General features: G+C 53.6%; 8 protein-coding genes across 8 annotated transcripts; 5 read left to right on the top strand and 3 right to left on the bottom strand.

Annotated features, from left to right (window-relative positions):
* Positions 1-402: 402 nt before the first annotated feature.
* EsH8_IX_000583 (NAD(P)/FAD-dependent oxidoreductase) lies at positions 403-1,872 on the bottom strand (the record flags this gene model as incomplete). The annotated part of the gene is made up of 3 exons (XM_083266919.1): positions 403-624; positions 714-1,490; positions 1,756-1,872. The coding sequence occupies 3 exons, from the start codon at positions 1,870-1,872 to the stop codon at positions 403-405; spliced, it is 1,116 nt and encodes a 371-aa protein (XP_083130484.1).
* Positions 1,873-3,843: 1,971 nt separating this feature from the next.
* Positions 3,844-4,286, top strand: EsH8_IX_000582 (long-chain fatty acid transporter ACB1; the record flags this gene model as incomplete). The annotated part of the gene is made up of 3 exons (XM_083266918.1): positions 3,844-3,940; positions 4,006-4,073; positions 4,137-4,286. 3 exons carry the CDS (start codon positions 3,844-3,846, stop codon positions 4,284-4,286), a joined length of 315 nt encoding a protein of 104 aa, XP_083130483.1.
* Positions 4,287-4,460: 174 nt separating this feature from the next.
* On the bottom strand, positions 4,461-6,147 carry EsH8_IX_000581 (tyrosyl-DNA phosphodiesterase-domain-containing protein; the record flags this gene model as incomplete). Its single annotated transcript, XM_083266917.1, has 3 exons — positions 4,461-4,873; positions 4,924-5,698; positions 5,755-6,147. The coding sequence occupies 3 exons, from the start codon at positions 6,145-6,147 to the stop codon at positions 4,461-4,463; spliced, it is 1,581 nt and encodes a 526-aa protein (XP_083130482.1).
* A 3,549-nt stretch (positions 6,148-9,696) lies between these two features.
* On the top strand, positions 9,697-10,650 carry EsH8_IX_000580 (ankyrin repeat domain-containing protein; the record flags this gene model as incomplete). The annotated part of the gene is made up of 2 exons (XM_083266916.1): positions 9,697-9,802; positions 10,349-10,650. The coding sequence occupies 2 exons, from the start codon at positions 9,697-9,699 to the stop codon at positions 10,648-10,650; spliced, it is 408 nt and encodes a 135-aa protein (XP_083130481.1).
* A 1,902-nt stretch (positions 10,651-12,552) lies between these two features.
* Positions 12,553-14,932, top strand: EsH8_IX_000579 (uncharacterized protein; the record flags this gene model as incomplete). The annotated part of the gene is made up of 3 exons (XM_083266915.1): positions 12,553-12,746; positions 12,803-14,528; positions 14,585-14,932. 3 exons carry the CDS (start codon positions 12,553-12,555, stop codon positions 14,930-14,932), a joined length of 2,268 nt encoding a protein of 755 aa, XP_083130480.1.
* A 733-nt stretch (positions 14,933-15,665) lies between these two features.
* On the bottom strand, positions 15,666-18,816 carry EsH8_IX_000578 (uncharacterized protein; the record flags this gene model as incomplete). The annotated part of the gene is made up of 10 exons (XM_083266914.1): positions 15,666-16,967; positions 17,030-17,132; positions 17,198-17,482; positions 17,540-17,639; positions 17,695-17,814; positions 17,872-17,895; positions 17,945-18,215; positions 18,286-18,296; positions 18,364-18,537; positions 18,600-18,816. 10 exons carry the CDS (start codon positions 18,814-18,816, stop codon positions 15,666-15,668), a joined length of 2,607 nt encoding a protein of 868 aa, XP_083130479.1.
* A 1,806-nt stretch (positions 18,817-20,622) lies between these two features.
* EsH8_IX_000577 (acyl-CoA N-acyltransferase) lies at positions 20,623-21,245 on the top strand (the record flags this gene model as incomplete). The annotated part of the gene is made up of 2 exons (XM_083266913.1): positions 20,623-21,039; positions 21,093-21,245. 2 exons carry the CDS (start codon positions 20,623-20,625, stop codon positions 21,243-21,245), a joined length of 570 nt encoding a protein of 189 aa, XP_083130478.1.
* Positions 21,246-22,031: 786 nt separating this feature from the next.
* On the top strand, positions 22,032-22,660 carry EsH8_IX_000576 (beta-class carbonic anhydrase; the record flags this gene model as incomplete). The annotated part of the gene is made up of 3 exons (XM_083266912.1): positions 22,032-22,211; positions 22,268-22,419; positions 22,480-22,660. The coding sequence occupies 3 exons, from the start codon at positions 22,032-22,034 to the stop codon at positions 22,658-22,660; spliced, it is 513 nt and encodes a 170-aa protein (XP_083130477.1).
* Between the last annotated feature and the right edge of the window lie 874 nt (positions 22,661-23,534).

Here is a 23,534-nt window from a genome sequence, read left to right as displayed (position 1 = left end):
TTCTCCAAAGGGGGGGTTGGTCCGGTTGGGTATCATTCACGTTCAATTTGGGGAGTTTTTTTTACAAGTATTTTTTGCACCTGTGCAATGTAGGACTATAGTGTTCGCCTTTACCTCGCCTTGAGTGATAAGAGGAGGGGAGACGGAGGATCACAAGGTGGAGAGACTAGGCTATCATATAAAGAGAGAGAGGGAGGCGGCCAATATAGTATGCGTGGTAATTGTTCCTTCCCTTCCACCAGGAGACACTCCTCGGTTAGTCAAAGATGTAAAAAAAAAGATGTAAATGTAGGCACAGAAAGAAACCAAGACTCCAACCTGTCCCAAAAACCAAGGAGCATCCCCCCGTCCTCCTCTCGCCCCCTAATCTGCCTGGAAAACAAACGCTTTCGAAACCACCGCTCACCATTGCGTGCCGGCCGTGTACTTGGGCAACCAGTCCGTACCCAATGTGCGGCCCTTGACAGCCCAGACGAAGAGGGAGGGCACCTTGACCCAGCCGACGCGGCCCGCGCCGCGGCTGCGGCCAGTGGCGCACACGAAGATGTCGATGGGCATGCCCTTGACGGCCAGCTGTTCCTTGCCCTTGATCACAAGCTCAATATTCTTGGCAACGCCGGCGGCCTATTGGTAATTCAGCGTCAGTTACACCGCTCGATAGCATGAAAAAGAAAATAAAGCGGCAGCAGTCGCGCCGAACATCAATAACATACCTGTTTATCCGTGAGCATGAAGCCCGCGCGGGGGTAGGAGACAATGTCTCCGCACGCCCAGACATTCTCGACGCCCTTGACGCGCATGAACTCGTCCACGTTGACGTACTTGCGGTCGTTGAGCAGGCCGGTGTCCAGGTACTCGGTGTTCGGGACGAGGCCCATGGTCGGCAGGTACGCATCCGTCTTGATCGTCTCGCCGCTCGTGAGCGTCACCTCGGTCTTGCCGTCGGGCAGCTGCCGCGAGCTGGCGACGCGGGAGTTCTTCTTCACCTGCACGCCCAGCCTCACAATCTCGTTCTCGACGCCCTTGGCAATGGTGTCGCCGCCGAGGATCTCCTCGTCCGCGGCGAGGAGGATGACCTCCTTGTCCTTGTACTCAAAGCGGATCTCGCCGGCGCACTCGACGCCTGTCGGCCCGGCTCCGGCGACGACAACGTGCTTCGCGGCCTTGACCTTTTCGGCCGTCTCGCGCAGCTTTTTCAGCGTCTCCTCATGCGAGCCCGCGCCCTTCCATGGCATTTCGGGGCTAGCGGAGCGGGCGCCGGTTGCGAGGACGAGATAGTCGTAAGGGAGGGATCTGGGGCCGGATGAGGTGGAGACCAGGGCCGACTTGCGGCCCACGTCGAGGCCCGTGACCGTTCCGAGGACGAACTCGAAGCTCTCCTTAGGGTAGTTGGCGAAACCGGGCTCGATTGGCTGGAAGACCTGCTCATCCGTGACTACGCCCGGCACGATGGCGCGGACGGATGCCATGTTCCAGTAGAAATGAGTCGTCTGCCATTTTCCGTTAGCCCCCTGAGCATTGTCTGCCGGTTCATTTCTTTTAGTCGCAACGGGCCCATGCGTGTTATTTCCGCGTCAATACTCGTATATCATGCTGGCCTCCTCCGGTACTCGCATGCTAGCTAGGAAGCTGCGGTCCGCCTGCAACATAGCCGCCCCCCCACGGGCCTCCGAAGCTTAGCCCCGCCTCCGGCCCCTGCGAGTGTCGTCCGATTGCGCAAAAATTGTGCCCAATTGGAGAAGAGAATTGTCTCACCTTCGAAACGAGAATAACTCTGAGGTCTTCCTCCGTCTGGCGCGTGTACTTGAGTAGTCGATGAGCAACGGCCAGGCCGCCGTATGCGGCACCGAGAACAACGACCGTCTTGACCATTTTGTCCCTTGCTTGTTGCCCCAAGCCTGAGTATGAATATGTGAGATGTTTGAAAGTGTGGATGGGTGGCCTTCGTCTGAGGGGCTACACTTGTCACTGCGAGATATGGATATCAACGGGATGCCCAGTAGTGACCGGTTGGTTATGTAGTGGTGTTTGTCGAGTGGTCAAAGATGTCAGAGATTTGAATCAACCTCGCCAGGAAGACGGCGAGATGCCCGGTCTTTATTCAACATCGTAGTCTGCACGGTCCGAGACTCGTAAAAAGCCAGGCGGCATGGGTTGTTTCCACCATCCCAGCTTGTCCGGGTACGCGTCCTCTCCAAGAGCTGCGCTAACGAACGACGCGAATTGGTGCCATTAGTATTTCTGGAAAGGTTTCAGTCTCAAAGTCCGTGCCGTTGGTGACACAGCATGCCGCAGGTCAGCCAAAGTCTTGCTTGTCCGACCTTGGGTGAGAGTAGGCTGCAGATCCCCCGTTGTCCGTCCGGGCTTTCCCCACGCGCAGACCTCGATTTGACGGACTGTCATTCGACAGTGCGCGGAAAGAAGGGACGAAAACGAAAGGCTGCGCTGCGCATGTTTGATGCAGCAGGCCGGTGCAAGTCGGAAGGTTGATGGTGGGCTCGCCGAGATCATCTGCGTTTCCTAGCTGTTTCCTCGTGGACTGATGTCGGTTTGTCATTGACGCGTCGCCGGATCTCGAGTAAACTACAAGGAGGTGCCCCAATGCAAGATATCGGGCCCGAGAAGTGCAGCAACCCGATTCGTCCGGGCCTGGATTAAGCAGCAGCAGCAAATCATTGTGTGGGAACCTTATCTAGAAATGGCCGAGACTGATAGTCAGGGGGAGATGTGCCTCTTGTCATCACAACCTTTTGGCTGGGCTTGGGTTCATATGCGCCAAGGTTGTTGCTATCTGCGTGAGAGGCCAGCCGCTTGGCTTTGTTCAAAGACAAGGGACATGAGGTGATGCTGTAAACGTAATGTTTGTCCTGGGAAAGGTTAGGGCGCCCCCGGCTATGTTGTTCAACCGAGCGGGCGCCGCTTGATCAAGTGTAGATTATGCTGCACGAAGTGACGGCCGCGCAGAGTGCAAACTTGCCGAATACTGCGAGCAAGGCACTCGCCGACTGGGAAGGGGTTGAGTCAAAGGCATTTATGACCGGCGACCGTCAGCAGAACTGTCGACGTCGGGGCTTTTTGCTTGTCTGTGGCACTTTGGGCACCTGACATCGGTTCAAGCGGACATCGACCACTGAACATTTATGCTCTTACGAAGCCACACTTGCGGTTGTCAAGATACTGTTATGTCTTGATCACGGAGAGGAAATGACTTCTCAATGAGAAACCGGGTGAGAATCCTTCGATGAGGGCAGAATCCCGACTTATTGTCGCCGCTGACAGCGGATGTTCCTGTAGAATCGACGGCGAGATGCATCTTCTTGGACCGAGGTCACACACAGATCACGCTGGGCCCCAAAGCACCCAGGAAAGGTTAGGCAGCTCCACACCAGAAAGCCAGAAAGGACCATCTGCACCGCTCAGGCCTCTAGTGCAGTCTGTCTCTTTCCATTAGAAGCTCCGCCCAAGTTGTGTTCATCATTTAGCCGCGAGCATTGACGTCGGACTCCATGGCTGGCCCTGTTCCTGGACCGTGCTGTGCTGCACAGGTAATAGTGACATGGGTCTTTGGGTAAGGTCGGTCCTTGAGAAACCTGGAGCCGGGGCCTCTCGTGTCCTGTGGCGGTGCAGGTCCAATGACAGCATCAGCTGCCCCGCGCATGATGGGAAGCGGGTGTGGAACCTCGTTAACCCCGCCAAAAGGTCAACCCTTTCCTCCGCCTCCCAACACTGAGCAACCTACTCCACGGAACGCTCAACAATCGTCCCAGAATATAACCTCAAGACCACACAAGCTCCAACCTTCAAACCCCAGATCTTCTTCAACCCCCGCCTAAATCCTCCATCATGTCTGCCCCTCAGAGCGAAGCCTTCAAGGCGGCCGTCGTCGACAGCAAGAAGCTTACCGCCAAGCCCAACAACGACGAGCTCCTCGAGCTCTACGGTGCGCTTTTGTTCAGCCATCTTTGGTCACGGAGCAATGTGAGCTGACATTAGACGATGCAACAGCCCTTTACAAGGTCGGCACTGGCGAGGATATCACCAAGGCCCCCAAGCCTGGCATGTTCGACCTCAAGGTACGATCTTCTTGTCAAGCTCCAGCCTGGCACGTGAAAATGCTAACCTGCGTTGCGTAACAGGGCAAGGCGAAGCAGGGCGCATGGCAGAAGGTTGTCGACGAGAGCACCACCCCCGAGCAGGCCCAGGAGAAGTACGTCACTCTTGTCGAGAGCCTCAAGACGAAGTACGGCTACGATGCTTCCAAGGAGCCTGAGGCTGTTGGCCAGTAAATCCTGCAAATGCTAGAAACGCCCATGAGAAACGACGTGGTTTGATATGGAATAGCAAAGGTTCGAAGCTTGAGCAAATGCCCAGCAAGAGCCGCGGATCAATATAATGATACTAGAGCCCTCCCAAAGCAAAATCGCCTCGTGTCGCATGTGACAATGTGCAGACAAACCAGTCTACTCCACACCCCACATTCTTCCCATCCTGTCAGGTTCGGAGTGAACCATAGACGCAACCCATGGTATCTCATCCTTGCCATAGCGCTGAAGCGGAAGATTGTAGGGAATCCGTATTCCAACTACCGGGTTGCCGTTCGCAATGTCAGCCGAGGGAAAGTCCGTCTCAAACGTTCCCACCATAGTCGCCTTGTCTGCGATGATCGATGGCCACACCAAAACTCCGATTTCCCATGATGCGATCCTGACCTCTTGCGACGCCCCCGCGGCCTCGCCCCATGCCTGCTTGGAGATGTTGGCTGACGTGACGAGGGCCCAGTCTATCGACTTCTCGCCGTATCGAATGTAGGTTTTGATGTGCGGCGCCGCTCGTTGTCGGCCAGCCTCATGAATCGCAGCTGTTTCGGGCAATGCTGTGACACTATCAGTCATGCGTCCCTTCGTAAACTATTTTTTCACCTACCCTTTCCGTTAGGTGCATCATTTGCCCAGTGGCAGAAGATGGGTTGCAGATATGCCAGCTGCTTCGTCTGTTGTGCGGACTGAATCTTGGTGTGTATCGAGGCACCCGAAGCATAACCGTCCAGGCTTCGTCTGATTTCATCTGCCGTGGGAAAGACGACTTTGAATGTCGGTTTGGGTGTGTTTGGGGAGTTGTTTTCGGACATGGCAAGAGAGTCAAAAAGGCACTTTTGAAGCCAACTATCGGTGGCCCCTAAAGTGGCAATGGATGATACCTGCACAACTATATCGGAATTTCCATCTTGTACAGGAACGCTACGCAATGCTCTCTTGAGCGCCGGCCAGCCCCAGGCTGTCTGTGAAGTGTCGTGCATGGGATGACGGCCGGGGACGCTCGCTATGAGGGTAGCTCGCACCTCTGAAAAGTCGTATTTGCGCAGCTGGTCGACCAAAGCTCTGATAGTTGGTCTCCGGGTGTCATATGCTCTCATGTAACTGAGCAGATCGTGCTTAAACTTTTGCCCCGTTCCGAAGGGATGATCACTTGCCAACGTGTTGTTGGTGTCCTTCTCATGTAATAGTGGCAGCACGGGCGACCGCCAGACAGCGTTGGTCATATTCGTCCAGTCTTTGGCGATCATATTGGCGGTGTGTATGATCACCTGGGCTGAGTCGTCATGGCGGATTAAAATCATCATTTTGGAATGATGGGTGCCGAACATCTCCGGCATGAAGGCGCAATGTAGCTCAACGTTCGGGTACGCAGCCGCATCTTCCTGTACAATGATAAGCCCTCGGCATACTTTGTGGATAGCAGCTGTCGTGGACAGACCTGGAGAGCCAACCGATTCGCGTCCTCCCTTTTCCAGAAGCCATGGACAACGTGAACTTTGACAAGATTCTTGGTGTCTTCGTCAAAATGACTCATGAGAAAATGTATATCGTGCAAAAAGTTGAATTCCCAACACTCGGAAATCAGCGGATCGCCAAGAATGTCTTTTAGTGTAACGGTCTCGTGGTTCGCGACTTCAGGAAGGTCTTGGATACGGGTAAGCTGGAAGGGGGATTTGATGCGCTGGCCTCCTCGGTTCCTCTTCCTAGGAGGACTGATCGGCCGGCTCAGAGAATTTGGGCCCTCCAGCTGGGCTGTTGCTGTCTCTGGTTCCTCGATGGCATCCTCGAAACGTTGTCGTTTGTGCGGCCGCTCCATGCTGGCGGCGTTCATGGATGTGGCTGTAAACTAGTTGGGGATTGCGTGCGGTTCTGATGAAGCCGCAAGGCAAACACCGCTTTGGAGATATTGAGGAATGCCGAGATCACTGGAGTACCCAAGTTGAGTTGTCATGGGAAGGAGTTATGTTGGATGAGCGACTATCAATCCCCACGAGACCGACAAAAGGGCAACACTACCTAAGAAGCCTGGCTCAGTCCAGTTTAGGCAAGAACGTCAACAGGGAGGTGCGGCTTTCATGGCTTCGTAGATTGGTTTGGTGCCCCCCTCGTGCTCCTTCCAATTTGAGATGACAATTTACGCCTTGTAGTGTGTTGCAGCGCCTATGTGAACGTTAAATCGCTTGGAAGCCGGGCTAAATGATTAAAGACAGCTTCGTGCTAACTGCGGGGGACGACAGCCGACGACCCTAAAGTATATGCTGAAAGTACGCTGCGTTTTCAATAAGTGGTGTGCGGTTGTGGGGAACAGCAAACCCCGGGGGACCCAAGCGCCTAGAAGATGGTACAACCTGACGATCTCATACCTTACAGCATTAGAAGACGAATTATGCCTGCCCCACGTAAACGTCATAGTAAATACAGCAGTTATGGTAAGTGCGCCTCCCAGACTGAGCATTCTTGTAAGATAGCAATGGAATCGATATTCCAGGACATGGTGCTGTCTGAACAGGTGGAATCAAGCTGTGTTCTCGACACACCAATTGGCAGATGTTTCTATAGTGGCCTAACGATTCCCCCACCCGAAGAACGATGACGGGGTTGCATGAGACGATTGATGCCATGTCAACATTCTATGCAACAAGCAGATTCTGGTAGTTTGATGGCTTCTCAGCCTACATCAGGCACAGTCGAATAATAGGCGCTGCGTCTTGGCGGACTAAACATAAGTAGCAATGCATATTGGTAACTTGACATTCGAAATGTGATAGGTTAAATTGGAATGACGAGGCTCCAGGCTGCAGCCATTATCGGCAATCTGCGGCTGACACAACAGTTCTCGTTTAAGAAGCAGGGCTCCTTGTGAGGCTCTGAAATGAACACGCCTGTGGTCTACTCCAGAGCAGGAGAGCGAGACCTTAAGCTCTTCGCATCTGCTACCCAATTCATTCGTCTAACCCCGGGTCTGAGAATATGATTGCTAGTATCTAACTCAACATGTATAACATCAACACCAAAGAGTCTGTCAATGATATTGGAACGAACGCTGCAGCCAGCATGAGCTGCGAGATGAAGCGTAAACACAACTCGGAGCCTCGTAAGCCCTTTAAGAATTTGCCCTGATAGCCCTCATTGAACTATTTTAACGCTGTGATTAGATTCCGATGCCGATGATTCCCGACCTCGAAAAACAAGAAAAAGCGATGTCGATGCGTTAGAGCATAACACTACTATCGCGACGGAGGAATACACCGTGGGCTGGGTGTGCGCCCTGCCGTTGGAAATGGCTGCTGCGAAAGGAATGCTCGACAAAATTCACCCAAACCTTTCCAGGCAGGATCCAGCCGACCACAACAGCTATATCTTAGGCCAGGTCCAGGGCCACAATGTTGTCATTGCCTGCCTGCCTGCAGGCATTTATGGAACGACACCTGCTGCGACGGTCGCCAAGGACTTATTGCGAACCTTCAAGTCACTCCGGTTCGGTTTAATGGTAGGAATCGGAGGTGGTGTACCGTCGCAAACACGAGACATTCGGCTGGGCGATATTGTGGTTAGCCAACCTACTGGGACCAGTGGAGGTGTCATCCAATACGATCGGGGGAAAACGGTGCAAGAGGGAGAATTCCAACGTACAGGATCACTCAACACGCCACCTCAGGTCCTATTAGCCGCCCTAGGTCGTCTCCAGGCTGACCACCTGATTGAAGACAGCAAAATACCTCAATTTCTATCCGAACTTATTAGTAAAAGCCCTAAAAAGATGAAGAAGAAATTCGATTATCAAGGCGCTTCTAACGATTACCTGTTCCACGTAGGGTATAATCATATCGATCCCAGCTCTACTTGTGACCAGTGTGATCATACGCAGATAGTTCAGCGGGACGCCAGAGACGACACGGATCCAGTCATTCATTATGGGAATATTGCTTCAGGCAATCAAGTCATCAAGCATGGAAAGACGCGCGACCGGCTGAGCAAAGAGCTGGGGGTGCTCTGTTTTGAGATGGAGGCTGCAGGAGTACAAAATTTCCCAAGCCTAGTAATCCGTGGTATTTGCGACTATGCGGATTCCCACAAGAATAAAAGGTGGCAAGAGTATGCAGCTGCAACAGCGGCGGCGTTTGCAAAGGAGCTTCTTTCAGTCATACCACCAGAGCGGGTTCTACAAGAGAAGCTTATTCCGCAGTTGGTTTCTGGTAAGTGGTTTTAATGTAATTATCTTAATGTTTTCTTCAGAATGGCATGCTCCTCACTTCGACGAGATAAATATCAGCTACTAAGGTTTTCCGCAGATCCTTACCTTCACGATCTTGTGTCCAGCACAACCACGGCTATTTGGGAACAGACACAGAAACAACATGTCATATACGAGAACCAAAAACATGCCAAGTGCCATCAGGCTTTCAAAACATGCAAATACGAGGAGTTCAAAAATATCAATCCCGACCGAGTTCCAGGCACGTGCAAGTGGGTGTTGGAGCATCCACAATTCAAAAGATGGCAGCAGAGCCCTCACGATGACCTGCTTTGGATTTCGGCTGACCCAGGCTGTGGAAAGTCTGTATTGGCTAAATCCCTGATCGAGGAAGACTTTCAACATACGAACGAGCATACTCTATGCTACTTCTTCTTTAAGGATAATGTCGACCAGAACAATCTTGCGACGGCCTTATGTGCCCTTCTTCATCAGCTCTTCTGCTGGCAACCTCTGCTTCTTTGTCATGCTATGGCCGCCTTTGAGAGGAATGGAGAGAAACTACAAACGGAAGTCGATGAGTTGTGGCGTATATTCCTAGCTGCCGCTACAGACGACCAAGCAATTAGCATCACTTGTGTTCTGGACGCTCTCGACGAGTGCTGCATTAATGATCGGCAAAAGATTGTGCAGTTTCTAACAGACTTCTACAACCGGCAAACGACGTCTAACAGGAGGTTTCAACTAAAGTTCCTTGTAACTAGTCGGCCTTATCAAGACATCGAATCCGAGTTTAGCAGCATACCTAAACCTCAATCAATCCGACTGGCCGGTGAAGATAGTAACGCCGATATTAGTAAAGAAATTAACCTTGTTATTCAAGACAAGGTAGCTACAGCCGGCCGCAAACTCAATATGAGCCAGGAAGTGCAGCACGCATTACGAGAAAAACTCTTAGCAGTTTCGCATCGAACATACCTCTGGCTACACCTCGTGATAGACGAAGTCTATCACAGCCACAAGCGGACCAGGATGGCATTTCTTAAGAAAATCAGCACTCTCCCAACAACAGTAGAGGATGCGTATGAGAACATCTTAGGCAGGCTCAACAACGAACAGCGGCAAGAGGCGCAAACATTGCTTCACATTGTAGTTGGTGCCCGCAGACCACTCACACTATCGGAAATGGATGTTGCGTTCCAACTGGCCACGGACTCGCCAGATGCCCAGGTATACGAGGACCTTGATCTCGACCATGACAATCTCAAGTCACACATTCGGCAGCTTTGCGGTCTGTTTGTGTTTGTAAACGACAATAGAATCTATCTAATACACCAGACAGCTAAGGAATTCCTTGTCGCAAAGGATGGTGTCTCCTCTTCAGTCGACGGTCTTTGGAAACACTCTCTCGATAGGCAACACTCGGCTACAATAATGACGCGCATTTGTGTTCGGCAACTCTCCTTTAAGGACATCAACGATAGTCATTTTCACAACGCCAGAGTAGAAACGGACGTTGATACCACCAAATGTCCCCTTTTGAACTATTCTGCAATACACTGGCCTGCTCATTTTCGAAATGCCAGCTTTAACGATGAAAGCTTATTAAATTGTATCTTGGCGTTGTATGACGCGCAGAAGCAACGGTTTCAAACTTGGACATATATATTTTGGGAAAGTAATCACCGATCTCAAGCAATGAACGGCGTTAACAATGTACATCTGGCTGCATTAAATGGTCACAACGAAGTGCTGTTGAGACTACTTGCCTTAGACCAGACAGCTTTAGAAGCCAAGGATGCAGAAAATCGCACACCACTAATTTGGGGAAGTACAGAGGGCCATAAGAACATCGTCCAAACACTACTTGAAATGGGTGCAGATATCAACGCACAAAGCGAAGATTATGGTGACGCTCTTCAGGCTGCATCAACTGGAGGCCATGAGACCATCGTCCAGATTCTCCTCGACAAGGGTGCAGATGTCAACGCACAAGGCGGTCTATTTAGCAACGCTCTTCAGGCTGCATCTAGAGGAGGCCATGAGGCCATCGTCCAGATGCTCCTCAACAATGGTGCGAACATTTCAGGGTTAATTAGCGAAGACGAAGCCTTTCCTTTGGAGCTGCAAGGTACTTAAAGGAAATATACGATTCCTTGATCACAGACCGAAAACCCAGTATCTGTGACGGTAATTCCTTTAATTTATGTAGCTATTTATTTTTAAAGAGCCTAGTTTCTACGCTCCTGTTATTGTTGGTAGTCCCGTTGTCCCGCGACACGGTATGGATGATGGCTCTGGTAATGCCATCCGTGAAATACGCGAGAATATATGCTATCGCTGCGAAGCTTGTTGCTCCTGGCGCTGATGCTGTTGGCGATGATGATGCAAAGCATGAGATATAATGACAAAGAAAGTTTGCCATCTCGCATCGATATATGTACATCTGTTATATTGATATCTTGCATAGGGCTTTTTGCATCAATGTCATCATGCAACTATGGCGTCTGGCATGGGCGGTTTGGGCTGCTCTTTTGGTGGGCGTATCGTACTGTTGCCGAGCTGGGTCTCAAATCCTTGAGTTAGCAGAGTTTGAACCAGAAGATGCCGTGCATCATCCAGTTGAGGCGCTGTGATTATCGCTGGCATTGCAGCGCCGGCACTGGTTGTTGGAAATGAAGGGCCCGTGACCGATTACCAGCCTGCCGTCGTTAGGCATTGCTCCCTCAGTACCTCTACGATACAGGTGAAACACTCAAAGCAGCCCGGTGAGTTTATATCGAGCATCTTCTCTTCCAGATGCCACAATACACGCTCGGCATGACATTGATAGCCTCGACAGATATTGGGGGGGGGGGGGGGGGGGGTTGCCCATTTCCTTGGGCAACCTTCCTCGGAGACGATAACACACTCGATACTCCGCTAGACAAGTAGAGGTCATTCTCTGGTGGAATCTGACTGATGTTAATGGTTATTGACGGCGACGACAACGACCTGTACGAATTATATGGTGCTGTCGATGAGTTCTACAGCGAAGTTCCGGGAGACGAAGGCTGCATCAGCCAGCATGAAGTTGATGACATAATTGTGTACATCCCATTTGCTCCAAGTAGGCATTTTCATGTAAGCTGGAGATGCCTTGAGTTTCCATCTGGGAGGTGTGTTGGCGATCGGCACGTGCCATTCGACTAGAACTCCAGAGTATCTTGCGTCGTGAGCAGACATATGAGGTGGCGATCTCAGATGGATAAGCAGCTCTTGCTATTCTTGTCTCCTGGGGATCCACTTGGGGGCGCTCTAGATTGCAAGGTTGGAGTTTGCCCCGAGCTTTGAGTGGTGGGATGGTTTGGGGTGGGTGGAGGAACAGGCGGACAGCTGGCACCACACTGATCCGTCGTCTCCCACAATCCCACACGCTCTCCGCTTTCCGCCTGCCGGCCAGCCAGGCACGCTTGGCACGCCAGAGGCATCAAAGAATGGAGACGGTGGCCTCACCAAAGGTGTACAGGGGCATGTTAATTGCCTCATCTCTCAGGCAGCATTTTCCTTGTTTGGCTGCGCAACAGCAGGACTAGAACCTGGACCGCGCTACAGAATCTTGACACACGGTCTTCTCCTGACCTGCCAGTCCTGTCGCTCGCTTTTGCTGGTCCCCTTTGCTTGGCTTCCCCCTTTGCAAAGCAGCACCACCACCCTTTTTTTCCCCATTTCGACGCCGCTGGACGAACTCGGGGGGCTTTGACCCAGACGAAGATAGAAAGATTAGCTTCTTTCCGACCTTTTTCTACCCTCCATGTCTCCGGCGATTCAATAGGTTTACCTAGACAGACCCTTTGTGACCCCTCGACTAAATCACGACACGATCCGATCCACACTCTGACGCTGCATCTTTGATTGCCGCTCTGACGACGGTTGCGCTCTGTCGCGCCCCTTCAATCGGTCGCGTCTGTCGCTTGTCTCCGACCTTGTTCGATAACGTTTACTGCTACTCCTTTCCCCTCGAAAACCAGTGTGCCTACGCGGTGCAGCCTAGCCGCCGCCATGAGGTTATCTCCTCTATTCCTCTTTCTGGGCTCGACCCTGCTTTCCGGGGTGCAAGCAGCAGAAACAGAGAAGGATGACAGAGAGAGCACCTCCTTCAACTCCGTCAAGGTGCCCCCAATACTCGAGCTGACACCCGATACCTTTGACAAAGAGGTGAAAGCCTCGCAGTTTATGCTTATCAAACATTACAGGTACCCGCCCCTGCCGTCTCTATCCCCTCGTTGCGCACTAGCTGACGATAACCTAGCCCTTACTGCCCGCATTGCATAGATTATGCGCCGATATTCCAGACATTGTACGAGTTCTACTACTCTTCAAAGCCCGAGACAACTGAGGACAAGTCCTTTACCGAATTCTACGGTTTCCGCTTTGCCACAGTAAACTGTGTGGCATACTTCGATCTTTGCGCTTCCCACAACGTCGCATCGTACCCCAGCACCATTCTCTACAAGAATGGTGAGGTGGCCGAGCTGATCAAGGGCGTCAAGGAAATCGACCAAGTGAGCCCCATTATTGAGAAGTACCTGGAAGCCGCAAAGCCGGGCTCGAGACCCCGAAGTCTCGAGCTCCCCGAGCCTGGCGACAAATATTCTCCGGATAAGGCGCCCGCGAAGGCCGACGACTCCAAGAAGCCTGCAGATGACAAGGCCGATGCCAAAACGGACGTGAAGGCCGACTCCAAGGTCGATGAGAAGAAGACTGATGCGAAGGCGCCTCCCAAGGAAGAGGCCAAGACCCCCCCGAAGGCTCCTCCCGCGAAGGAGGACGAAAAGCCTTCTGTAAAGGACGAAAAACCCGCCGCCAAGGCTGATGCAAAGGCTGATGCAAAGGCTGATGCAAAGGCCGATGTCAAGGCCACCTCCACCGAGAAGGCCATTGCAACTCCTACCAAGGCCGCGGCGAAGAAGCCTGCCGTTACCCCCAACAAGGAGGGCATCTCAATGCCTCTTTCGGCCGAGAAGTTCCAGACATTGGTTACCATGACTCAGGAGCCCTGGTTCATCAAGTTCTACGCGCCGTGGTGCCATCACTGCCAGGCTATGGCACCTAACTGGCAGCAGCTGGCTAAGGAGATGAAGGGCAAGTTGAATGTCGGAGAAGTGAACTGTGACGTTGAGACAAGGCTTTGCAAAGACGTCCGACTTCGCGGGTACCCCACTATTCTGTTCTTCAAGGGTGGCGAGCGTGTCGAGTACGACGGCCTACGAGGTCTCGGCGATTTCGTCCACTACGCCGAGAAAGCCATTGACATCAGTGAGGGAGTTCAGGATGTCGATACCGAGTCTCTGCAAGCCCTCGAGGAGAAGGAAGAGGTCATCTTCATTTACTTCTACGACCATGCTACTACCAGCGAGGATTTCATGGCTCTCGAGCGCCTGCCACTCAGCTTGATTGGCAAGGCCAAGCTTGTGAAGACGAAGGACCCGGCCCTTTTTGCTCGCTACAAGATTACTACTTGGCCTCGCTTGCTCGTCTCCAGGGAGGGCCGCCCCACATACTACCAGCCGCTCACACCCAAGGAGATGCGTGATGTTCACGGAGTCTTGAACTGGATGAAGTCGGTTTGGCTACCGATCATTCCCGAGATGACGGCTTCTAATGCGCGCGAGATCATGGACGGCAAGATTGTTGTCCTCGGCATCGTCAACAGAGAGGACCAGGAAGGTTTCCTGAGAGCCAAGCGCGAGTTGAAGAGTGCCGCCAATGAGTGGATGGACAAGCAGATTCAGCAGTTCCAGCTCGAGCGACAAGAACTGCGAGATGCCAAGCAACTCCGGATTGATGAGGCCGATGATCGTGGCGACCAACGCGCCTTGCGAGCAGCCAAAGCCACCCGCATCAACATGGACAAATCGGACCGGAAGCAGGTTGGATTCGCCTGGGTTGATAGCGTCTTCTGGCAGAGATGGATTCGTACCACGTACGGCATCGACACCAAGGACGGAGATCGTGTTATTATTAACGACGAAGATGTAAGTCTGCCCATATTCCCACCTGTTTTTATAAGCCAAACTGACCGCATCAACAGAGCCGCCGATACTGGGACACGACTATTACCGGTAACAACATTCTTCTGTCGCGGACGTCGATCCTGGAGACCCTTAACAAGGTCGTCACTTCGCCGCCCAAGATCAAGCCTAAGCTCACCATCTCGAGCTTCGAGAAGATCTTCTTCGACATGCGCGTCACCTTTGTCGAGCATCCGTACCTCACCATGGGTTGTATTCTCGGCCTGGCGTTCGGCGCCTTCTCCTGGTTCCGCAGCCGCGCTCGCCGCGGCCGTGGTGGCCACTTCCGCCTGGAGGAATCCTGGGCAAGCAAGGAGTTGACCAAGGAGGGTCTACTGGGACCCAACGGCAACGGCAAGGTGGATTAGAAATCCAGTGCGTACGAGCAAGGGTTTAAGAAGCTAGAGGAGTCGGCGTGTCGTCCTGCACAGGAACATCTTGGCAAGTTGGACTAATGGAAAGCCGTGAATGAGGCTACGACGATTTGGGAGCCGACGTCAAACGGGTGTGTCTTTGTTCATGGGAAGCAGATGATAAAAAAACCTAAAGCATTGAGGTGATTACTCACGGAGTTGACGGTTTACTTTTTTTTTTTCCCTTATCCCTTCTTTTGTCTCTCTATTGGACCCATTGTAAGGGAATGGCCAAGAGGCCGAGAGGTCTGTCTGTATAATACTACTTTTTGTTTGGCGATGGGTAGTAGTGGCGGAGGAAACGGAATGCCTTCGCACATTCCATTTGACAGATTATACATTGTTTATTCGACTTTGAATGAGACCTCACAAATCCTTAACGACCAGCTGCACCGTTTGGGAAATCATGTAGGCATGTGAAACAACAGTGTAAGCATCGGGTGCCAGGCATGCGCTTTCAACGTGGGAAAAGGGTTGGATGAGACTTTGTTTCTCGATTACTTCCAATGAAAACTAGGTATCCAGCCCAAAGAAGCTAATCCTACCCAAGGAAAGAAAGCACATGTGCCTAGCCCTTGTTTCTACCTACATCCTCAAACCCGCCTTCCTCCCCGGCCTCGGTTCCCACTTCTTGTCCCCTGAAGCTCGAGCTACCACCACACCTCACCCCAAACTCACACATAGACATTTACGTGTAAATCTCATCCGTGAAGCTGTTGAGAGACAGGCCCTCCTTGGCGATGTCGTCCACGTCGACGAGGAAGTCGAGGGGCATCTCGACGAGGTTGCCGCGCACGCGGTTGAGCCAGTCCTTGACCTCGCGGACGCCGCCCGGGAACTCGTCCCGGACGACGTGGCCGTACTCGACCTTGCCGGCGGTGTCGCCCTGCTCCTTGGCGCCGGGGATGATGAAGTGCTTGGAGAAGAAGTCGTCGTAGTCCTTCCAGGTGCGCACGTGGTCGTTGGGCACGTTGTGGAAGACCTTGGAGAAGACCTCGGTGTTTGTGCGCGCCGTCTGCTCCCACAGGTCCCAGAACTGGCGGGACATGGGGTCGCGGACGAGCTGGTCCGCGGGGGAGTCCCAGTCGTAGGCGTTGGGGCCCCTCTCGACCGAGGTCCAGTTGTCGTTGGGCTGGTCCCAGCGCTGGTCGGGCAGCAGGCCGAGGTGCTTGCGGAAGATCTGGCGGCGGAGGGAGGTGGCGAACTTGGAGGCCGTGTAGGGGCGGCCGCCCATCTCGGACTCGATCGGGGACGGGTCCTCGATGATGACGGCGATCTCGGAGTCGTGGGTGCCGAGCTGGGAGCGGTCGTTGAGGTTCGCGGAGCCGCAGATGACGAGCTTGTCGTCGGCGATGAGGAGCTTGGAGTGGATGTAGAGCTCCTCGCTGACGAAGGCGTCCATCTCGGCGTCGGGCTCGCCGTGCCAGGGGACGCTGTGCAGGTCCGGGCCGGAGTCCATGTAGCACGCCGACACGGTGTCCCAGGTGCGGTCCGAGACGCGGGAGGCGGCCTGCTGGTAGCGCTCGTACTGGTTGTTCTGCTCGCCCCAGCGGGCGCCGGTGCCCTCGCCGCGGGAGCCGTAGCCGGCACCGACGACGTCGTCGTGCTCGCGGCGGGCGTCCTCGTATCTGACGCCGCTCTGCTGCTCGGCGGCGGCCATGGCGGAGGAGGTGTTGATACGGTCGTAGTTGCGCAGGTTGTAGAAGCGGATGTAGCGGCCGACGTCCTCGATGCCGCCCTCGCTGCGGAGCGTCTCGATGATGGAGTGTCCGCCGCGGGAGATGGAGTTGTACTGGAACTCCATGATGGCGCGGGTGCCGAGCGCGTCGTCGGCCTTGAGGTCGCCGGCGAAGGCGGGGACTGCGGGCATGGCGACGATGAACTTGAAGTCCTCGCCGCTCTGGTGGGCGCGGATGATGCGGTCGACGATGGCGCGGCCGATCTTGTTGGTGACGGGGTGCTGTTCCTTGCTGGTGGCGGTGATGAAGAACTATTTTGTTCTCGGGTTAGGGTCTGGCCGAAAGGAAAAGGAAAAGGGGAATGTTGGCCTACCTGGTTCTCCATGTAGACATAGTGCTGCGCTCTGCCGATGGCATCGATGTATGCGTTTGCGATGGAGTGCTCGGTGGCGTGGCCGGAAGACCACTTTGTGCAACTGTGCGCTGCGTCAGCCTGCGTCCTGCGTCTTGCAAAGGAGTAGGTAGGTAGTCCTGGTATTACCTCCGAGTGAGCTGGATGTTGGCAGCACGGTCGCCGCGGCCGTCTCCGAAAGGCCTTCCACCATCTTGGTTGTCGTCGTCACTGACCATCAACCGGCTTACGCCTCGGTTGATGCGCTCGGAGAGGTCGCCGAGCAAATGGCTGGAGTGGCCGCCGCCGCCGAAGAAACCTCCGCTTTCCGTCTGGTTCTCGGCGATTCTTCCGGCCTCGGGGTTCTCGGCAGCTCCAAGGGCCTGGTATTTGCCAGGGTTCTTCTTGCCGTACTTCTCACCGTAGATGAAGTTCCTATGTATCTTCAGCATTCTGCTCGAGTTGAATCATGCCATGCGAGCTTGTACGAACCATCGGTCTACGAAGTGATCGGCCAAGTGCTGGACGATGGGGCCGCTCAAGCTGATGCTGACATCTGACCAACCCATTCTAGAGCTCTTGGTGCGGTCAACTAGTGTGAAGATTAGCACAAGAAAGTATAATGCAACTATTAAGGGGTGACTTGCGCTTGTTCTGATCCCAGTTGTCGACGTCGGCGAAGTCGTAGACTCGGGCGTTGTTGTAGTCCTGGCCGGGGAAGACGACATCATCCAGGTTGCCGGGGTGGGCATCCGCAATAGGGTGACCTGTTCACAAGTCAGAACCAGCTCGTGGAATACCTCAAATAATGAGGTTTGACGTACTGTTGGTGTCCCATCTGCCAAAGCCTAGAAAATAGTTAGCACAGATTATGAGTTGACAGAGCTCATGACTTACACATATCGAGACCTCCCATGAAGGCGACCTTTCCGTCAATGAGACAGAGCTTCTCGTGGTGAGCCCAGAACAGGGTCACGCCATCGGTAGCGGTACCGTAGATGGCTTTGATGGCATCACCAGACGCCTTCGACAGAGTGAAGGTGTTGAGATTCATGTTGGAAAAGTTCTGGCGGAGCTCCGACTGGAAATCATATCCCGTGGGAACATGATCGGGGTGTCGAAACACGCCAATGTTGGGATGAAGGCTTTCCAGGTAGTTCCTTGTGTGCTTAATGAGAATGTCAGCGCGGCCCGAGTGCCGAGAAAATGTCACCGTCATATTGAATATATTGACTTACAGAAGATTTCACTGTATTTCATCAATCGTCAGGTTCAGATTCAAACGACTGGACCAGCAGTGAAGGGAAGTAACTCACATGTCAGGGCGGCTTCGACTTCCTTGTAGACAATGATGCTAACCTTGACACCCCTCTCGGCGGCGGCCTTGAGCAGGTTGTCGATACGGTAGCGCTCATTCTTGGAAGGAGGGCGGCGCAGATAGAGCTCAGGGCTCAGCCACCAATCCAGAATGTAGATGCTCTCGCGTGCCTCTGCATAAACACAGGGTCAGAGGCGGCGAATAATGGCGGGAGGGATATTCGTATATACTCACGCTCAATGGCTTCCGACACGGCCCAAAAGTAGGAGCATCCATCGACATACCACTTGGCATTGCCTGAAGACTGGGGAGCAAAGGACTGGTACCGGTTCTCGGCATGGTCGGCAGGATGATGCTCATGGCACTGATGGCCCATGTGGGTGTGCGCGTGTCGCTCATCCCCAAAGATGGCGTCGATGCCCCGCTCCACCTTGCGGAAGATCCTATCCATAGCGGCGGAGAGCTGCGTTCAGCTAGCTGCAATGAGGCCGAATTTGAGATTGAGGGAGGTGAAATAAAAAAGCAGCACAGGGTATTAAGAACCAGGGCCACGGCGATGGGTGTCGTTGACGAGGAAGCTTGGGAGGAGGGGAACCCGGAGTTGAGGCAGGGCAAAAGTTGCGATGAAACAGGGTCCCAAAGCGACGTCAGAGGGGTAGGGCGCATGTGAGTGCCAGGGAGGGAGCCAAAGGTGCATTTCCCTCACCAATGGGACACTAAATGCGGTGAAGGAGGTGAGACGACACCGGATGGTCCGTGTGCCCGGGCTCCCGCAAGTGGATTGGGACGGGAGCCTCCTATTGCGTCGAGTTGCGGTAGCCTATCAAAGGTCAACAACAAGGTAGTTGGTGGTTCAAGGGTTGCAGTGGGTAGACGTGGATTGTGGTGACAAAGTGCAATGAGGCAGTTTTGTCCAGGTAAAGCCGAGAGTGTCAATAGCCGCCCGGGAGCAGAGTGGAATGACACGCCACGGCAATCCCAGCTTGGTCGGTTCTGAATCGCCAACACGAGGTGCCATCTTGGGTTACGAACATGAGCATTTGGACACTCTCGAACTGGGATCTTTCTCTTTCGTCTATGTCTTCAACCTCGGTCCCACTTCCAAGACAGATCACCCAGACGCCACGGCATTTAGGGCCATGTGCCATGTACCCCATCCTTGCCAACCGCGGCAGCTGCCCGAGAACGGCAACCTCCCAAGTTTGTTGCGTTGGACAAAGGGTCGCTGTTTGCCTGTTGGGAGTTGGTGAGATAGACACGGCACGGCTCCTTGCTGGAAGCAATAGTGCGCTGCGGCATGTCACGGTCCGTTGTGAGCTGCCAGCCGACGTAGAGACAGGGTAAGGTAGGTAGGGTCGACTTTCACCACGAGCTTGGCCTAGATTTGCGCTACAGCGTGCTGCGAGTGCCTGGCCCAGCTGCCACATTAGGCAGACCGCATTCCTCCATGCGGGGGACATATGCCAGGACCCTGCCGGCCTCCGCTGCCCCTTGCGCCGGGAATTCCCTCGTAGCGGACGGGCTTGGGCCAGTCTACGGGAGACCGCCGCTAATTCAGCCTTAAAGACAACCGAACGGCGGTCCCAACCGAACAGATGAAAAAAAAAAGCTTCTGTCCATTGACCTGGACTCCATTCCTCCACGACTGAGACAACCGCTGCACCAAAGTCACATTCCTCTCTCTCTCCGAACTCGCAGCCTCCACCAAACCTAATCTTTCCAAACATCCCAAGGCCTTTGCCTGGCCTTCCCGAGCACTCAGGTACGTCAATTGACACATCCGGACACCTTCACAAGCCGCTTGTCGTGCCTTCCTGCCTCGTGCTCAGTCATCTAGAGCTGAGGTGAGTTTTTGACAAATTTCCCCTCACTTGTCACATTCTCCCCTCCACCTTTCCATTGCGCGACTCTGAGTCGTCGGTGCGCCAACTCCCCAGGCAAACAACGCCAGTCATTTTGACAGCAGTTGTGATCATTATGGAGAACACTCAAATCTGATGCCTTACCCAGTTGTCATTCCACCGCATCTCTCAGTCCAGATTTGGTGGGCTACATCCTCCAACAGCTTATCAGACTTGGAACACAGTTTCGCACCGCTCTTGGGTTGTTGGCATCTGTCAGCTCTTACCCGCACCTGGCCGGTCATACCGTTTCCTGGCTATTGAACAAGTTTCTGTGGTGTCGCCCAGCGTATTTCTCAATACGGCGGTAGGGGTTCAACTTCCGGAACAACCTAGAGTGCAGGAGTCTGGTCAATATGTCATCAAGCTCAGGAACACCGTACATCTTCTCGCCGGCGGATCACAGCCACCTGATCCCTTACCTGGCAGCTCTGCATGCCGCTTGCATCAGCCAGGACCGGACTCTTGCCACCTTCCTACCCCCTCTATCACATGAGAAGCTTCTGGGCTGGTGGAAGGAACGCATAGCAGAGGTGACTGCTGGCACCCGGATGATGCTGATTCTCCTTGACGAATCCGAGCCGGGAACCAAGTCCAAGGGAACCGAGCTCATGGGCGTCGTAATGCTCTGGATGCCCTACTCGGAGACGGGTCCTTTCCGTGGCTTTGTTGAGAAGCTTCTCGTCAGCACCAAGTTCCGTCGGCGTGGAGGTGCCAGGATGTTGATGAGTGCTTTGGAAGGCGAGGCTATTCGGAGAGGACGAAACCTACTGGTACGGACCGAGTAACCATCGCCTGGTTGGGTTGTTGCTGACGAGAAGTACAGATGCTCGATACCGAAGCCGGAAGCTCAGCAGAAGACATGTTCAGAAAGTTCGGATATGTCGAGGTCGGCAGGATTCCCAATTACGGCATCAGCCCAGCCGTTCCACGACAGCTGAAGGATGAGGTCTTTTTTTATAAGCAGCTTACGACTTAGTTGGCTTTTCCTTGGCTCTGCTGGCGTTGAGGGGGGGTTTATTCTAGACATTCTGGCACGAATGAGGCGACTCGGGTCGTCTTCGGATCCTATGGAGGCGAAAACGGGATTTGAAAATCAAGCGATGGTCTTTCTTATACTCGCATGCCCGACTTCTCAAAACCCCGAACACGTTTCAAGATGACCCGGTGTAAGACGCCGTGCGCCTTTCGGACCGGCTCGGCAACCGGTTTCTTGGGATGGAGCAACTCTGCCCTTGTGCTGCTGATGCACCGTACCTTTCATGCGACATTTGACGATAACTCATCTAGTGCGTTGTAAAGAGTGCCTGGCCGAATCTTGGCGGATCCAGTGGCTGCTTATCAATAACGCCGACGCCGATCGGTGACACGATCAACCCCACCTTGAAGCTCGACCTTGGGCGTATCTCACCTTTCCCAGCTGGGACTGAACCGGCCTTTGAGGGGGGATGCGGAGACGGCGACTCTCGTTGGCCGAAGGCTTCCAGATGTGCACAAAGCCCGGAATCACGCAATACACGCACGATCAGATACCACCACAGGTTTCCATGGCATTTCATGCGGCGCACATGCATGACAGCTAGAGCTGGCTGAGCCGGCTTGCGTAGGAGGAGGGGAATATCTAGCCCAGAGACCTCCCACTTTTGATAGACTCGAGACAGCTCTAAACACTACTTGTTTGTCCTCAACTTCCCACAATTCTATACCAATAAATACACCCTTCAACACCACTAAAGCCAGACCACCTCGTTACCTCGAACCCATCATGTCTACTATCCAGAAGAACGTAGAGGCGGCCTCCGACAGATACTCATCGGGCTTCGACAAGGGGCATTTGGCATTGCCGCCCGCGAAGAAATATATTGTCCTAACCTGCATGGATGCAAGAATTGACCCAGCCCGAGCATTTGGCATTGAACTGGGCGACGCGCATGTCATCCGCAACGTATGAATAAGAAACCCCCACGTTAGCTGTGAAAGCCGCTCACCAAGGACATGCAGGCTGGCGCTTCTGCCATAGACGCACTTCGCAGCATTGTCATCTCACAGCAGCTCCTTGGGACGCATGAGATTGTCCTTGTCAAGCACACCGGCTGCGGCATGCTTACCTTCACGAACGAGGACGCATACGGGCTCGTTGAGAAGAATCTTGGGTCAGTAGTATTTATGCGAACGTACGGCTCATCGTGGCCTTTCTACTAATATACTTGCAGTACCGAAGCCTCGTCTGAGATCAAGACTCGTATTCCGGATTTCCTCCCATTCCCTGAGCTGGAGGAGGCGGTCAAGAAGGACGTGGATTTCATCAAGGCATCCAAGCTGGTGCCGGACAGTGTGACGGTCAGTGGCTGGGTTTATGAGGTTGAGACCGGAAAGACCAAGCGTGTTATTTGAGGGCCTAAGAGAGAAGAGAAGCGGTGTGTTTGGGAGGCCGGGAGGCCGCAGGAAGGTGTTTGTTTGGTAGGGCTATGGGTGCTAGGAGTGATTGATGCTTTTGACTTCATGTTAGGTGTGAAATGGGGGGATTGCTGTGGCGAAGTGAAGGGAGCCTTGCGGTCTGAATAAAGTGACCTTTCAAAACAATGAGTCGAGCTCTTATTGGTTGAAAGAGAGTGCGGTGTGGTGTGTGTAAACATCCCTTGCCTGCATCGTTCAGCTGCACATCTCTGCCTGTCACCTTTGGCAGGTGAAGCACGACCGTCATCCACGCGCCATGTGCTGGCTGGCTTAAGGTAGTGGGCCATGGATCTGACACCCGCCCGTTTGGTTGTTGCGGAATTCTAGTGCTGTGGTAGTGACACCGCCACACTACGATTGGACGTCAGGACCTAAACATGGTATCCCCCGCTCTATACCCTGGCGCCAAAGGTCAAGGCCTGAGGCAGTAAACAAAGGGGGGCCCCTCCAAACGCGGTCCAGTCAGGGAAGACCATGAGGTGTCGCGACTCCCAATTTGTTTACCCTGGGACAAACATCAACATCGCAAGGGTTGCTACCAACAACAAAAGGCCCCCATCCCACTAAACCTCACGCATCATCCCGTCTCTCCGACCTCCATACCCTCCTTTCGATGTAAAAGACCTTGCTCGAGCTGGCACACTCGACCCTGTCATCCCGCTTCTTTCTTTCACAAACTTTCGTGCCAATTGCGCGCCTGGTCCGCCCAGCTAGCCGTTTCGCAAAGCCTGTTGTATTGTCGTGTCGCCGAGCGATTCTTCCACCGCCAAGCGTAGCGACCACCGCCTCCCGACTACTCTCATCTTCCTCC

Source organism: Colletotrichum jinshuiense, chromosome 9 (genome assembly GCF_051148585.1).
Source record: "Colletotrichum jinshuiense chromosome 9, complete sequence".
Lineage (NCBI taxonomy): Eukaryota > Fungi > Ascomycota > Sordariomycetes > Glomerellales > Glomerellaceae > Colletotrichum > Colletotrichum jinshuiense.
Note: the sequence above shows the minus strand (reverse complement) of the source record. Positions and strands in the feature narration are given on the sequence as shown.